General features: G+C 42.7%; 1 protein-coding gene across 8 annotated transcripts in view; it reads right to left on the bottom strand.

The window, feature by feature from the left end:
* PRRC2B (proline rich coiled-coil 2B) overlaps window positions 1-16,221 on the bottom strand; it is a 69,811-nt gene that overhangs the window by 49,328 nt on the left and 4,262 nt on the right. For all 8 annotated transcript variants that reach the window (XM_073314719.1, XM_073314720.1, XM_073314717.1 and 5 more), the window contains exon 2: window positions 1,175-1,342. In XM_073314719.1, coding sequence (XP_073170820.1) covers window positions 1,175-1,289 — 115 coding nt within the window. In that variant the 5' untranslated portion in view covers window positions 1,290-1,342. The remainder of the gene's footprint in view (window positions 1-1,174; window positions 1,343-16,221) is intronic.

The raw sequence follows: 16,221 nt of genomic DNA, 5'->3' as shown, positions 1-16,221 counted from the left end.
CTAGACCTAGTTAACCAGATTGAAATAATCTTCCTTCTGTCTACTGTTCCATCCCACACTGAGTTCAGAATAAACCCAGCCTATTAGTTTCAGTTTTCTGACCTCAATATCCCCACTTCTGGTATGTTTTCACTGCAGAGTTCACCCGGGCTCCTAACCCAGCTCCAATCCACACAAAAAAACCTCTAGCCAGAGTTTAGTTTGGTTTACATCCTGGGCTAGCTGTCCTAGGGCGTACACTAAAACCTGAGTGAGGCTTTTAACCAAACTGGTAACCTGTTCACTTTGCAGTGAGGACACAGGCTAACCCGCTTGAGTGCTGATAGTCCCCCAATGCCTTCCCACAATTCCCCCATGTGCCCGAAGAACCAACAAGTTCTCCCACAACTAACTGGGAAAGAACCATAAAAATACAGGACTGGATGAGACCTCAAGAGGTCATCTAGTCCAGTCCCCTGTGCTCAGGCAGGATTAAGTATACCCAGACCACCCTTGACAGGTGTCTGTCGAACCTGTTCTTAAAAACCTCCAATGACAGGGATTCCACAACTTCCCTTGGTAAATTATTCTTGTACTTAACCATCCTTAGAGTTAGAAAGGTTTTCCTAATATCTAATTTAAATCTCCCTTGCTGCATATTAAGCCAGTTATTTCTTGTCCTTCAGGGACATGAAGAGCAATTTATCACCATCCTCTTTATAACAGCACTTAACAAATGTGAAGATTATCATTAAGTCCCCCTTCAGTCTTCTTTACTCAAGACTAAACATGCCCAGATATTTTTAACCTTTCCTCATAGGTCAGGTTTTCTATACCTTTTATCATTTTTGTTGCTCTCTTCTGGACTCTCCCTCTTTGTTCACATCTTTTTTAAAGTGTGGTATACAAAACTGGACAAAACACTCCAGCTGAGGCCTGACCTGCGCTGAGTAGAGCGGGACAATTGCCTCCTGTATCTTACATGCAACCATCAGAGTGCAGCAGATTACTGTAGCAAAGAACCACGGGTAGCGACATACACAGGTGAGTGTAGCACCAGGGAGGACATATTAACTCAAGTTTGGCTTTGTAGTGTGGCAGCTCACACGCAGGTGCCAGTCAACTGAGTGAACACTGCAGTGAAGACACACCCTACGAGAGACACATTGACTAGCTTGTCTCTGGCATTTCTTACCTGTAGTTCTGATAGCTTCTATTGACTTTCCTTTATACTTATCAAACAGGCTGAGAGTCGAGTACTTGCTTTTCCCATCCTTTCCCTTGGTTATTTGCCCCAAACGATCGGACATTGCGATGAAATGTCATCTAGTAAGGAAATTTCTGTGCGCCGCTTCTGATCTGCCTTTTAATGAGAGAGAGTCGGGGAAAAAGCATCAGAACAATTATTTATCCTTTGATAAGTGAAAGTACAAAATATCCAACATGATAGTCGCTAGGACTCAGTGGGAAACAAGATAAACTATGACACTTTAATCTCTCACTTTATAGTTACGCCAGGGGAATTCTGCACAATGCAGAATTCTGAAGAAATTCACGTTGTACATGCAGAATTCCCTTTTCCCCACAGAAATGGGCTGCTGGGGGGAGGGAGAGGGAGCTAGAGGGTTCCTGGCAGCTGCAGTTCCAAGCTTGCCCTGAGGGAAGGAGAAGGGTGGTACACAGGAAACTCTGTGCAAGCCTGGGACTGACCATCAGGCTGTTTCTCCTTCTGGATCCCTGGGCTCAGGTGTCGGGGGGGCCCTGAGGTTGGGCTCTGGGGAGGAGGGGGTTCAGGTGTTTTGGCTGGGAGGGACCCCAAGGGGGGGAGGGATTGTGGGTGTCTGCCCCCCCATGCTGGGCTCGGGGCGGGGCAGAAAGGTGGCAGAGAAACAGGAACTGGGTTGTCACAGGCGTTTCTTTAACTCTCTACCCCTGGGGGAAATTGTGTGCGTCTGTGTATTGTTACAGACATACTTGCGGACAGGTATTTTGAAATAAATTACCACAATAACTGAAACTGGCGTGATTATGTAGTGTTATTTTGACAACTAAAATATGCAGAATTTTAAAATATTGTGTGCAGCATTTTAATTTTTTTGGCGCAGAATTCCCCCAGGAGTATACAGTGCAAGCTTTCGGGCTTCAAGAGAATTTATTACAAAAGGTTTAAGGATATCAGTTGAACACCACTGAAAGGACATGAGGAATAAGCAACATAACTGAAAGTTCAAATCTTTATGGAAGATTTAGAAAACTCTATAAGCAACTCTAAGTACATTCAAGTTCATGAAATTTTTTTGAAGTAAAAAGGTGATTTTTGCATCAAAATAAACACATCAGTAATTATTAAGATAAAGATATACAACTCCAGGAACACACTTTTCCTACAATGCACATGTGCCCAGTGACCACCCCTTGACAATGTACCTTCTTAAACAGTCACATTCTGAAAGAGATTAATTACTTTTGGTAGAAGAACATAGGAAGAGACAATCAAGAGTGAAGCCTTCCCTTAAAAATGAAGTCTACTACTTCAGAAGTGTCCTAAGTATCAGAACTACTAAAGAAAACCAACAAAAAAGTTAGACAAGGTGGGTGAGGTAGTATCTTTTATTAGACCAACTTCTATTGGTGAGAGAGAGAAGCTTTCAACAGAAGTTGGTCCAATAAAAGATATTTCTCTGTGCATTTGAAATATCGATTTAGCTTAGTGAGAATCATAAAATGTAAGAGAGCAAAAAGGTTCATTAGATCAAGTCTATCGTTTGCCAGGGAAGGATGTTGTACCCAGAAAACCAGTCTAATGGACGTTAGTGATGTTGTCAGACTAATTTTAGGCCACAAATTGAGGTTTTGCAAAAAGAAACAGATTTTGAAAAGTTAAGCTAGACCCTTAGATTTAATAAAATTTAAGATCAGTGAAGTAATCTTTAAAACGAACAATAAAACTAAGCCAAATATCTAGTGAAAACAGGCTTGGTTTCTTTTCTTTTGGATTTAAAATGTTCCTCTACAGTGTTTGGAACTTTTAATGTTGCAGCTTTGTTCTACTGCACGAGAGACAAAAAGTGAAAATCATCAGAGACTGCTGATTTGACAGAAATATATTAGGTTACATTGTCCAGGCTGAGTTCAGAGTTCAAATTAAACAAATAGCATCAATTATGGAAAGTACATATATAATTTTAATATTTTGTTCTAATAATCTAAAGTGACTACAGAGAAAATGCAATTATAATGTGCTTTCAGAGCTGACAGAATAATTGATAAACTGTCTTTTTATATGCATTTTAAAGAGTCAAAACCCATTTCTCTTGAGCCATTTTTATACCAGCCCCTGATGTCTGAGTACCCTCCTTCCTAGGCAGCAGATGGAGATGCGGGAATTTGAAGAGGTGCTAATCCATGGTAATTTTAAATTGATTCTTCCAAAGCAATAATTGCCACTAAAACTAATTAACTACAATTTGGAACCAAAACACAAAATATAACAAATCTGGCAAACAACAACTCAGGTGGAAGGGTTAGTATGGAAAAGCTGATCATAAACACAGTTACTGGATAAAAATGTTAACTTTCTCATTATTGTAGCCATGTTGGTCCCAGGATATTAGAGAGACAAGGCGGATGAAGTAATCACTAGTTCTGAAAGAGACTAGCCTCTGACCACAGGCAACAACTTCCACTAGTAATCCCTTATCAAACATTATTTCTAGGTAATAGGATAAATTCACCACATATTATATACAAAATAAGCATAGGCCACACACATTGAACACAACCAGTTTGATACTGTGCTGCCATTTGCCTCTAGGCTGGCAAAGCATATCTAATAGCAGCAGCCAGGAAGCAAATTTGTGACCAATAAAACTGGCATTACAGGCTGAATGACAGTGCTGCCAGGTTTAAATCCTAGGCTGGAGCTTTGGACTCAGCACACTTAGTCTCAAGAAGGTGGGAAGAATTTGGTACCACTCAGCAACAACTTCCACTGGCTGATCGATGAATAATGACATGCTCTGAAAGGAGTCCCATGCAGTCCTCACAGACAGACTGATGGGGCTGCAGGGTGGGGCCTTGCACAGACAATGAGGCTTAAAGACAATCTTGGGACACGTTCTCCTTTGGCATAGCAGGCACATCTCTGGCACCTTCTCTGGTTCAGTATTTTCTCAGACGTTCATCTTTTGCCAAAGAAAACAATGATCCCTCCCTTATTTCCACAGTATTTTATTAGTAGGACAGGCATGAAAGATGAAAGGAGAATTGTGTCCTGATTAGTGTGGAGGGCAATATGGTGCTGGACTGAGGATAATATTTTCTGTTTGCTCTGGCAGAGCTGTAGGGAGCCCTGTGACTGGAGTAGAATAAGAGGCAATGCTGTAAATCAGGACTGTGGTGTACTAGCAATGCTTTGTGGGATCCCGGGACTATTTTAGCAGGCGTGTTGGAGATCAGGATTGAGGTGTATTAAAGCAAAACCCTCTGAGGTGGAAGTCTGCTAAACACCTGTCCACTCTGCAGTTTAGGTATCAATCCTTCACTTTAATGAGAGCAATAATGTTTTTCAAACCCATTTAGAATTTTAAAATGGTAATAGTGGTGGGGGGGGAAAATATTCACTGGTTTGGGAGTTGGCTGCTTAACAGAAAAACCCTGCGTTCCTGAAAGTCAGCATGCAAACAGATAACAGGGTAGATCTGCCAAAGAGAAACCCTAGCAACGAGTTATGTAACTGAGTCTTAGCTGCCTCTTGATCACATCTCGTATCATTAAAAAGGATGAAGGAGAAACAAACAACCACTTCAAAGCAGAGAACTTAGGCGCATGCTAGGAAAAGACTGTTGTCAAGCCTTATGGAGCAACCACAGTCAGAATCTCGACAAGTGACATTTACAGAGTAAAAAGAAAAGGAGTACTTGTGGCACCTTAGAGACTAACCAATTTATTTGAGCATGAGCTTTCGTGAGCTACAGCTCACTTGGTTAGTCTCTAAGGTGCCACAAGTACTCCTTTTCTTTTTGCGAATACAGACTAACACGGCTGTTACTCTGAAACCTGTCATTTACAGAGTACTTTGTACTTACTGTAACGACTTTCAGCTGAGATCTCAAAACAACCTTTACAAAGTGCTAAGTATCATTAACCCTGGTTTCAGAGTAGCAGCCGTGTTAGTCTGTATCTGCAAAAAGAACAGGAGGAATTGTGGCACCTTAGAGACTAACAAATTTATCTGAGCATAAGCTTTTGTGAGCTACAGCTCACTTCATCGGATGCAACCAGAACAGAAAATAGGGGCCCAGAGCGGTGAAGGGACTTAACCAAGGTAACACAGCGAGCCAATGGCAGAACTGGGAACAGAATCCCATTCTCCTAACATCCAGACCTTTGCTGTAACCACTGACCACACTGCCTCCCCTCTTACTGTAAGTGACCCTGCTACAGGACAGCTGCTGATCTGAACAAAACTGACAGGCATTCCATCTAAGACGGAAGACAAACACCGACCCTCAGACCTTAAGGTCTGTGCAAAGGCCATAGAAACTGAGTATTTTTGCCCACTTACCCTGCTAAATTCTTCTTCTGGTTCTGCTCACCCAGCTGGGTCCTCTGCTGTACATTGGAAAAGAGTGCACCTGGCTGTAACTCCAAAAGCTACCTTGAGACAACTGTATTTTCCAATCAGACAGACAGACTTGGGATCCAGATGGGCATCTTAAAAGATTTCCCAGCCTGGTGGACTGAAGCTCTCCCATATAAAATCCAAACACATGAAGAAATGAATTACCCTCCGGTATGGTTATTAAAACCCATGCTGCAGCCAGCTGGCACCTGCTGACTGCAACACCTGAAAGCTGGCTGCCTGACTATAGCCCTTTACTTTGGCCTCTGCTTGGGGCCATTAACGTAGGATACAGTAGTTACAATGAACTCAAGATCTCAAAACACCCACATTTCCCTACTCTAATATCTAATCTTGAGGGAAAAAAAGCCATTTTATTGGATGGTCTTGCTCAGAAAGACGATAGAAGCCAATTAAATAATTATATCTGTGTTATATACCCCTTTCCTTTATCCTCTGTGTTTTGTCTATTTAAATCACAAGATCTTTGGGGCAGAGGCTATTAGTGTATTTGTACAATGACTAGCACAGTGGGCCCCTACTTTTGCTTGGCCCCTATGCACTTCTGTAATACAAATAATAAATGATAATAATAGACTACAAAATCCGAGTGTCACAACAGAAACAGAACACTCTGTTAGATGTCTGTCTAAATCAGGGCTCCCCAGGCTTCAAACAGTTACACCAAACTCAGATCACTAGATGAAAACCTGTGCTGTACCAGCCAGCAATCTAGCCAGCAACCAGCCTTAAACACGGCCTTCAGCATCCAGGCATCAGTGCTGCCTACTTCCCATTCCACTGAGCATGTTCTACCCAACTAAGGTAATGATGCTGCTTTAAATCACAGAACATGCAAGACACTGAAGTTGAGGTGTGGGCCACCAGTAGTTCTGATCGCGACTGACTTTCCTTTATACTTATCAAAACAGGCCGAGAGTCGAGTACTTGCTTCTCCCATCCTTTCCCTTGGTTATTTGCCCCAAATGATCGGACATCGCGATGAAATGTCATCTAGTAAGGAAATTTCCCCAGGTGGGGGGGAACTTGTCATGAAAGTGCCAGCACTAAAAGCTTGATCTATTGGTGCCGAGAAACCTCTGGGCTGAAAACAAAGCCAATGAGCAACATTCTTGCCATACAGAAGTGTCTGGTGGGCTTTTTGTGAGCACCTGTATGAGGAAGACTGAGCTGCTGAGGTTTAATTCACTGCATCTCAATAGAGATGGAATACCTGGAAGTTAGCATGCCTCATTTGAGCAAACAGATTTATGGAAGGTATTGCACACTTTCAATTACTTTCAGACACACCACCAAGTTCTAAACCAGCGTTTCTCAAATGCGGCCACCAGAGGCTTTTCTTGCGGCCACAGCCTCCTGGGTAGTGATTGAGGACGGGAGGGAGGAGGGCAGTGGCTTCTCTCCCGGGGCTGCCAGCAGGGGTTGGTTCCTGACCTCCACTGGAGCCACAAATGCCAGAGGAGCAGGCAGCTGGTGAGAGTTCCCCACCTTCCGGCTTCAGCCCTGGAGTGGTGGGCATCAGGCTCCGGCCGCAGGGCATCAGGCTTCGAGCTCCAGTCCTGGGGTCTTTCCCCTCCCACCCCCCCAGGCTCCTACTGCCTCCCTACCCTCCTCTCCATCCACAGCTTAATTTGTCCTCTGGCTTGCCCCGCGGGGCTGCATAAGTCTCCTGTGAAAAGCAATATTTGTATGTTCGTTAATATCACTTTTCACTGCCTCCCAGCTAACTAGTAAGTCTGCTGTGAAAAGTGATACATACAAATAACAGTTTTCACAGCAGCAGCCTTACTAGCTAGCAAGTCTTTAAAAAAAACGGGGGGGGGGGGGGAGCCAAAAAAGTAAAAGAAACCAACAAAAAGACAAGACTGTGCAAAGCACCTTATTTTGTTTCTATTCTGTTTAGGTCAAGTAAAGAATAGAGACAACTGTACATTATTTTTATTATTACTGTCTGCAAAAAAACCTACATAAATAAATTACAATGATTTGGACTTGGATAGCTGCATATTTATTTGCTTTTCCTGAAGTTAATTAAATATTTTAGGAAAAATTGTCAGAGCAGCCACCAGCAAGAGTTGGTGGTCGCACTCTGAGGCCACCAAAAAATTTCTTGTAAGAATCCCTGTTCTAAACTATGTATAATCACACAAGAAAAGAACCTGGACATCAGGACACTTCAACAAAGACCTCTACTTGGTTTACAACACTGGTCATAAAACCTAGCATAAGGAATAGGATAGAGAATAATACTGAGAACATTACAATGCCATTTTACATCTCAACTGTATGACCTGACTTGGAATACTGCCTGCAATATTGGTCACCATAGCTCAAAAAGGATATTGCAGAAATGGAGGCGGCTTAAATGTGACCAATCAAAATGATTTAGAGGCATGGAGGGAATTCTGTATGATGAGTGATTGAAAAGACTGGGACTGTTCAATTCAGAGAGGAGATGTCACAGAAGTATACAAAATAACAGATAGTACAGAAAAGGTAAATCGGGTGCTCCTAATTACCCTCTCTCATAACATAAGTGCCTGGGGACAGCCAATGAAACTCAAAAGCAACTAACTGAAAACTGATAAAATGGAAATATCTTTATACACAATGCATACCTAACTTTGCAATTCACTGTCACAAAATAATAAAGATAATAGATTAGTGGGATTAAAAAAGGATAGACATTGATATTGTTAATGAGGACATGCATAACAACATCCGTTTTGTTTTTTGTGGATTTTTTTTATTTGTTTGTATAAAGCAGCATGTAAATCCTCATGTTTCATGACAACTGAGTGCATCAGGAACAAAACTCCCTTATGAGCAAATGACTCCATCCTTGTTCACCATGGGATTTCTTGCACTTTCCTCTGAAACATCCATTACTGGCCAATGTCTCAAACTTGTGACTGAGAAGAGAAGTCTGTGTGCATGGATTCACAGCCCACCTTCCACCTGAGCAATAAAGGGTTACTTGCGCAGACTGAAGAGTCTGGCAGTGGAGCATGCCAATATCTATACAAAAAGCACAGCAGGTCCATTAGTAACCTCTGAGGATCCTGCTTCTCCACAAGGACTAGACAGACAGTATTACACATGGGAAGGCCCTGGCCTCCAGTAATTGAGGGCTAAGATGAAGAGGAAAAGCTAGGTAAATCCAGCCTGTGAGTTGGTCTGTAGCTCATGCAGAGAAAGAGGTGCATACAAGATCCTGAGATAGAGATTTCAAGGTCCATCCTTCCTTCCCTGAGAGCAATCAATCAGTCAGGAACTCAGGTTATGGCACACTACTGAGCAGATGCCAGCAGAGCTCTGTAGTGTAGATGCAGCATATGCCAAAAGAAGGAGTTCTCCAAGTATAAGAACACCACCTCCCCAAACAATGTTAGCTACACCAACAGAAGCCCTCTTCCGCACTGGTGGCTTTGTCTGCATAGCTAGGTTTCTAAGGGGTGTGTTTTTCCCCCATGCACACACCCTGACCAACAAAGCTAAGCCGGTACAAAAGTGTAGACCCGGACCAGTCTTCAGTTTTGCAGGGAAAAAGAACTAGTGTCCTGCACTAAGAATTTCATGCTTTAAGGAATGACCGAGTTATCCGAGTGTCAGGAAAGGGGGACTCTTAACCCTCTAATTTCAGTTAGGCAGATACATTACAGGGGTTTCACGTTACTCTGAAGCATCAGGAATTGGCTTCTGCTGGAGGTGGGATGTCTGATAAAATGGACCAATTTAGCAGCATCTGCAAATGTCAGTAACATGCTGTTTATGTCCTCATCTAGACAGTGAAGGTGTTAAATAAAACTGGACCCAACAGCAACCTCTGACAAATCTTATTCACATAAGAAACATTACTAGGCTAGAAGCTGTGACTTCCTGAAACCATCTGATTAGTGCAAGCTAGCAAGGCCCAAATGGAAACAAATGCAACAAGCACACATTTCACATTCAGAACTCAAACCACAAAGGACAGAGTAGCTCAGTCAAGTGAGAACCACCTGTGACTTCCACAAGTCAGACTTATCACCCTCTTCCTTTTGTACCTGGGGAAGTGATCTATGGTTTTGCAAGCTGTCTTTAAAGCGCAAAGAAGAGGAGCGTTATTTAAGTGCAAATGTTTACACTTACAATTGTATGTATGCTCTGAGCTCTCTCAAAGCTAACACCTGGATGACTCAGCATCAGGTACTACTGTATTTTCTAAAAGTCATTTGCCTTCCACCTTGCCCTGCTGAAACTCCTGAGACAGCTGAACACGCAGGGACGAGCTCATGGAGATGCAACAGCCTCACTCCCTCAGCACCAAAAGGACAGGACGTCTCATGATTAAACAAATTAAAACCAAGCTGTGCACCTCCTGTATTTATAAGCTTCTCCCACACAACCTATTAGGATGGAGTCACCGTACTTTAACCCCAGATTTCACATGGACTATAGAATATTTTTAATTAGGTATCTAGGTATTTGAACATTTCAATAACAAACAATATTTAGCTCTTATTGGAATCTCAAGTGATGTACAGAGGAGGGTTAGTATCATTATCCCTTGGGAAACTCAGGCACAGAGGGAAGTGTTGTGTGATCTTGGGCAAGTCACTTCAGTTGCAGAAGGAAGAGAGTTCAGGTCTCCTGATTCTCACTACAGTGCCCCTTCCAAAGGACCTTAAACACTTATAGTTTTATAAATAATATTACGCTAACTGTTCACTGCTGAGGCCTCAGAAGCATGGGGACTATTGGGTAGGAAAGAAAAGGAGAAAAATCCATGAAGGAGCAATGGTTGTAAAGAAAAATGGAAGAGGAGAGAAATACTGAGATGGTAGTTCTGTTGTGTATCTGACAACAATGTCCTTCAGAAGAGAATCACACTGTATGAAAATCTAAAATAGAGACAATGGACCAAAGCCTGCTCCTCTTCCCCATGCAAGTAGTTCACTGAAGGCAGCAGGAGCACTCCCATAACTAAAAGTGAGCATGAACTGATCTCAAGTTATGACAGGTGCACAATTGCTCAGGTTGTTACACCTATCATCAACTCAGAGTCACAGAGTGATTTCCACGACTGACAAGTCAACTTTAAAAATGCAATAATTTAAGCTAATAAATTCTGCCAGTCTGCCACATGGAGCCCACATATTTCCTTCTACTTTAAAATCATTACAGAGAGAGTCTATCCAGCTAAGTAACCCAGGTGCTTTATGATAAAACTGGTCTACTTAAGTAACTGAATACAAAACAACATCTCCAACATCAAAACACAAATAAAGCTCATGCACTAGCTAAAGCCCTATGGAGGCCTTGAATGTAGCGTCCATAATATTCATTGTACATGCAGTGTCACCTTGGAGATCTTGATACATGCTGAAGACCAGAGGTATGAGGTACCAGTCTGTAAGTACGGCAATATATTGAGGTGGGTGGGAAAAGAGGAAGCATTCACTTAACCTAGGGAAGAGCATGTTTTGAAGACAGACAAGCCACACTCCAATAATTGCACTTATGGCACAAAGAGAGAAATAAAACCGACAGAATGAGATTTCAGAATTGTCACTCTGAAACCTAGAATGTCGTAAGTCAATGTGAAGTGATGGAAATAGCTACAAGCATAGCGGACAGCTCTTTTTGTTCAAATAGTTTCAGTCTAATTTTTGAAGTTCTCAGCTCCCCCCACCCAACTTTATGAATTACTACACCCATGGGACAGCGCAAATTTTAGCTAGTAATTTTAGCTAGCATAGTAAATATGGCAGGCGACCAGCTTGGCTTAATGGTGAAATCCTAGCGGATCTTAAACATAAAAAAGAAGCTTACAAGAAGTGGAAGGTTGGACATATGACCAGGGAAGAGTATAAAAATATTGCTCGGGCATGTAGGAATGATATCAGGAGGGCCAAATCGCACCTGGAGCTGCAGCTAGCCAGAGATGTCAAGAGTAACAAGAAGGGTTTCTTCAGGTATGTTGGCAACAAGAAGAAAGCCAAGGAATGTGTGGGCCCCTTACTGAATGAGGGAGGCAACCTAGTGACAGAGGATGTGGAAAAAGCTAATGTACTCAATGCTTTTTTTGCCTCTGTTTTCACTAACAAGGTCAGCTCCCAGACTGCTGCGCTGGGCATCACAAAATGGGGAAGAGATGGCCAGCCCTCTGTGGAGATAGAGGCGGTTAGGGACTATTTAGAAAAGCTGGACGTGCACAAGTCCATGGGGCCGGACGAGTTGCATCCGAGAGTGCTGAAGGAATTGGCGGCTGTGATTGCAGAGCCATTGACCATTATCTTTGAAAACTCGTGGCGAACCGGGGAAGTCCCGGATGACTGGAAAAAGGCTAATGTAGTGCCAATCTTTAAAAAAGGGAAGAAGGAGGATCCTGGGAACTACAGGCCAGTCAGCCTCACTTCAGTCCCTGGAAAAATCATGGAGCAGGTCCTCAAAGAATCAATCCTGAAGCACTTGCATGAGAGGAAAGTAATCAGGAACAGCCAGCATGGATTCACCAAGGGAAGGTCATGCCTGACTAATCTAATCGCCTTTTATGATGAGATTACTGGTTCTGTGGATGAAGGGAAAGCAGTGGATGTATTGTTTCTTGACTTTAGCAAAGCTTTTGACACGGTCTCCCACAGTATTCTTGTCAGCAAGTTAAGGAAGTATGGGCTGGATGAATGCACTACAAGGTGGGTAGAAAGCTGGCTAGATTGTCTGGCTCAACGGGTAGTGATCAATGGCTCCATATCTAGTTGGCAGCCGGTATCAAGTGGAGTGCCCCAAGGGTCGGTCCTGGGGCCAGTTTTGTTCAATATCTTCATAAATGATCTGGAGGATGGTGTGGTTTGCACTCTCAGCAAATTTGCGGATGATACTAAACTGGGAGGAGTGGTAGATACGCTGGAGGGGAGGGATAGGATACAGAAGGACCTAGACAAATTGGAGGATTGGGCCAAAAGGATTGGGCCTGCGGAAAAGGACCTAGGGGTGACAGTGGACGAGAAGCTGGATATGAGTCAGCAGTGTGCCCTTGTTGCCAAGAAGGCCAATGGCATTTTGGGATGTATAAGTACGGGCATAGCGAGCAGATCGAGGGACGTGATCGTTCCCCTCTATTCGACATTGGTGAGGCCTCATCTGGAGTACTGTGTCCAGTTTTGGGCCCCACACTTCAAGAAGGATGTGGATAAATTGGAGAGAGTCCAGCGAAGGGCAACAAAAATGATTAGGGGACTGGAACACATGAGTTATGAGGAGAGGCTGAGGGAGCTGGGATTGTTTAGCCTGCAGAAGAGAAGAATGAGGGGGGATTTGATAGCTGCTTTCAACTACCTGAAAGGGGGTTCCAAAGAGGATGGCTCTAGACTGTTCTCAATGGTAGTAGATGACAGAACGAGGAGTAATGGTCTCAAGTTGCAGTGGGGGAGGTTTAGATTGGATATTAGGAAAAACTTTTTCACTAGGAGGGTGGTGAAACACTGGAATGCGTTACCTAGGGAGGTGGTAGAATCTCCTTCCTTAGAGGTTTTTAAGGTCAGGCTTGACAAAGCCCTGGCTGGGATGATTTAACTGGGAATTGGTCCTGCTTTGAGCAGGGGGTTGGACTAGATGACCTTCTGGGGTCCCTTCCAACCCTGATATTCTATGATTCTATGATAGTAGTAAACTAATAAAACACAACTCTTGATGCGTCTTTCAGTAGGTGACAAGCCTGGAAAATTATCACGTATGACACTAGCACGATAGGAGTTGGGACAAATGGGAAAGGGATCATTAGAGGCCCCACAAAATCAATTTGGTTCCTCTGCACACAACTGAGGTAGGATTTTGGGAGTCCATGTCAAGGATATGACCCACCACTCCTATAGACCAAAGAGCTCAGCTTCACAGGATTTGGATATTAGGTAGCCTATACCCTCCACCCTCTCAGGCTGTCTCCTGACTACACTGAATTGACTTACATTCTGGTTATCTTCACAACCATAATGACTAAAGACAAAAAAAGAAAGTTTCAAATCCGCAGAGATTAAAGGCCAAGTCCCCAACAAAAAATACATACAAGGGAAAGTTTCTTACTTGTCATTGCTGAGTGGATTTGTTAAGCCCCTGTTTATTTGAATATAAAATCATCTCCACAGGAAATGGTGGGAGTCCCATTGCCTACCACCTTTAGAACTAGATAGGACAAAGTACTAGTACGTGTACCGTAGGAAACAATACTGCACTGGCAAGGAGATGAATAAATCATTCTCTATATCAACTTTTTCTTGTTTCCCACATTCATCAAATCTGTTGAAGTGGATAACAGGGGATGGATCACTCAACGATTGCCTGTTATGCTCATTCCCTCCGAAGCACCTGGCATTGGCCACTTTTGGAAGACAGGACACTTGGCTAGATGGACCATTGATCTGACCCAGGATAGCCATTTTTATGTTCATGTTCTTCAAGATTTTAGAACTAGAAGATCTCATCCTTTCATGCCTAGTTTGTATTCATAGTTGGAAGAGAAAACAAACTTTCTTTCTTTTTCAACTCCCAGTTTCTCAACTTTGAATGAATTAGCCATTGAGCTGAACTAGTTATATAAACTAAAATAAAGCAATTATTCTCTCTGCACCTCCAAAAGAGGCTACTGCTGTCAAAGACTGGTTTAGCACTTCAACAAACTCTGGGCGCAGGTACTTAACCAGTGACTTCTTCCACCAGTTCAGTGGTTTGACTTTCTTTAAAATTTGGTAGCAAACATGTACTGCTTAATAATTTTGTTTAATTTAGATGATGTTAGTAGATTATAATAAAGTAAAGCCTTAATAAAAGTTGTCCATTTCAAATTTAATTTTAAATTTCAACTTTTTTTAAACTTGAAAAATATATTAAAAATAAACTTGAATTTCATTTAAATTTAAAAAAATCCCATTTAAATTAAAAATCAATGATTGATTTTTATCAACCATGAATTAGAGAAAGTGTTTAATAGGGAAAAGGCAACAGACCACAAGGAAATAAGTGATCATATTATAGTGTGAGTAGCACTTTTAACGTGCTTGGAATAATGAAAAGCCCTGCTTAGGTCTTCTGAAAAGCAGCTGTGTTCTGTATGCAGGACGTTTGGACTGAGCACTGCGGGACAGAAAGTGAGAAACATCTCACCCATATATTCATACTTCTCATGTGTGGATTTACAAAACACTTTACAAAGGCGTGTAAGCATCCTATCAACTTTACAGATACGAAAACTGAGAGGATCTAAGTCAGTGGTTCTCAAAGCCGGTCCGCCGCTTGTTCAGGGAAAGTTCCTGTTGGGCCGGGCCGGTTTCTTTACTTGCCGCGTCCGCAGGTTTGGCTGCACTCATCAATACACTGCCCTCAGTATTTGGTATAATCATGTGGCATGATAAAATGCTATATTTCGCTTGAATACAGAACAATAACACAGTTAGCACAGTATCATGGGCGCACTCAACAATGACCAGCAAGAAACTGCCCCTGGTTAGTTGGGGGCCTGATATTCAGTTTTTCCAAAAATTAAGCTTCTTGCCCCTTATGGCTATGAAGAAAACCCTCCAGAATACGACTTGATGGGGCATTGCTTTTCTGTAAATTCAGAAAAGCATAATGAACCAGAGACATGTGAACTGCCTAGGCCCAAATGCTGGCACAGCAGGAGATAAATCCTTCCTCCCTGCCCCCCAGCCCACTCCAGGACTGCTACTCCAGCCTCAAGACTGGAGTAGCTTATTGCACATTTGCACCTGCCCTTATTCCACACATAGGTGGAGATACCTGACAAATCTACATAGCAGCAGCCCTGGCACTAAATCCCCACTGTAGAAAGGCATGCAGGAAGCTCATGAACAGTATGTGACACATACATATCCAAAGCAAGCTTCCTAAACCCTGTCCCGAACTACTCCTTGCGGTAGATCTATCCCAGCTCCACTGAGAAGAGTCCTGTGCAGCTACACAGGAGGATTCCCCCATATGGGTTAACTCTGCAGTCTGTTAGCTTTACTGCTATAGATCTGAAACTCCTGGGAGGCTTCAGCCCTGTTACTCATGTCAAGCATCAGCATACAATAGAGTAAGTCTTCCTGATAGTGACAATGGATGATTTGTCAAGAGCTACCAGCTCATCTCCCTATCAGAAAGATTTCCCAGAGTCCCCCACCTTAATTTCATCCCATAGCTCTAAATTATTCCCTTATGTACCACCCAAAAGAACTCCTTTTTCTCTTTGATTTTTACATCCTTCTGATAACTTTGTAATCACCTTTTCCCACACTCAGTCAAGGTGCGGCCCTTTTAATCTTTCCTCCTAAATCAATGCCTGCAGCCTTCTAAGAGTTTTTGTTGCTCCCTTTAATTGGTCAACACTTCCCTGGTAATACAGGTGCTCAAAATTGGACACTATATTCGAGATGCAGTTGCACCAGAGTCACAGGGGATGATGATCACCTCCACATGCCTCTGCATTTGCAGCTCCAAAATTGCACTAGTTTCCTTGCTGTCTTGTACCTATAGATCTTTTAGCACAGCAACTCAAGAGATTCCAGCCCCCTCCAGTTCCACAGTCAAATACAAAAGCACTGTTGTTAGTGGAAAAGGCT

The sequence above is a fragment of the Lepidochelys kempii genome, chromosome 16 (assembly GCF_965140265.1).
Source record: "Lepidochelys kempii isolate rLepKem1 chromosome 16, rLepKem1.hap2, whole genome shotgun sequence".
NCBI classification, from domain to species: Eukaryota; Metazoa; Chordata; order Testudines; family Cheloniidae; genus Lepidochelys; species Lepidochelys kempii.
The sequence above is the reverse complement of the archived record's forward strand: the minus strand, read 5'-3'. Positions and strand labels throughout refer to the sequence as shown.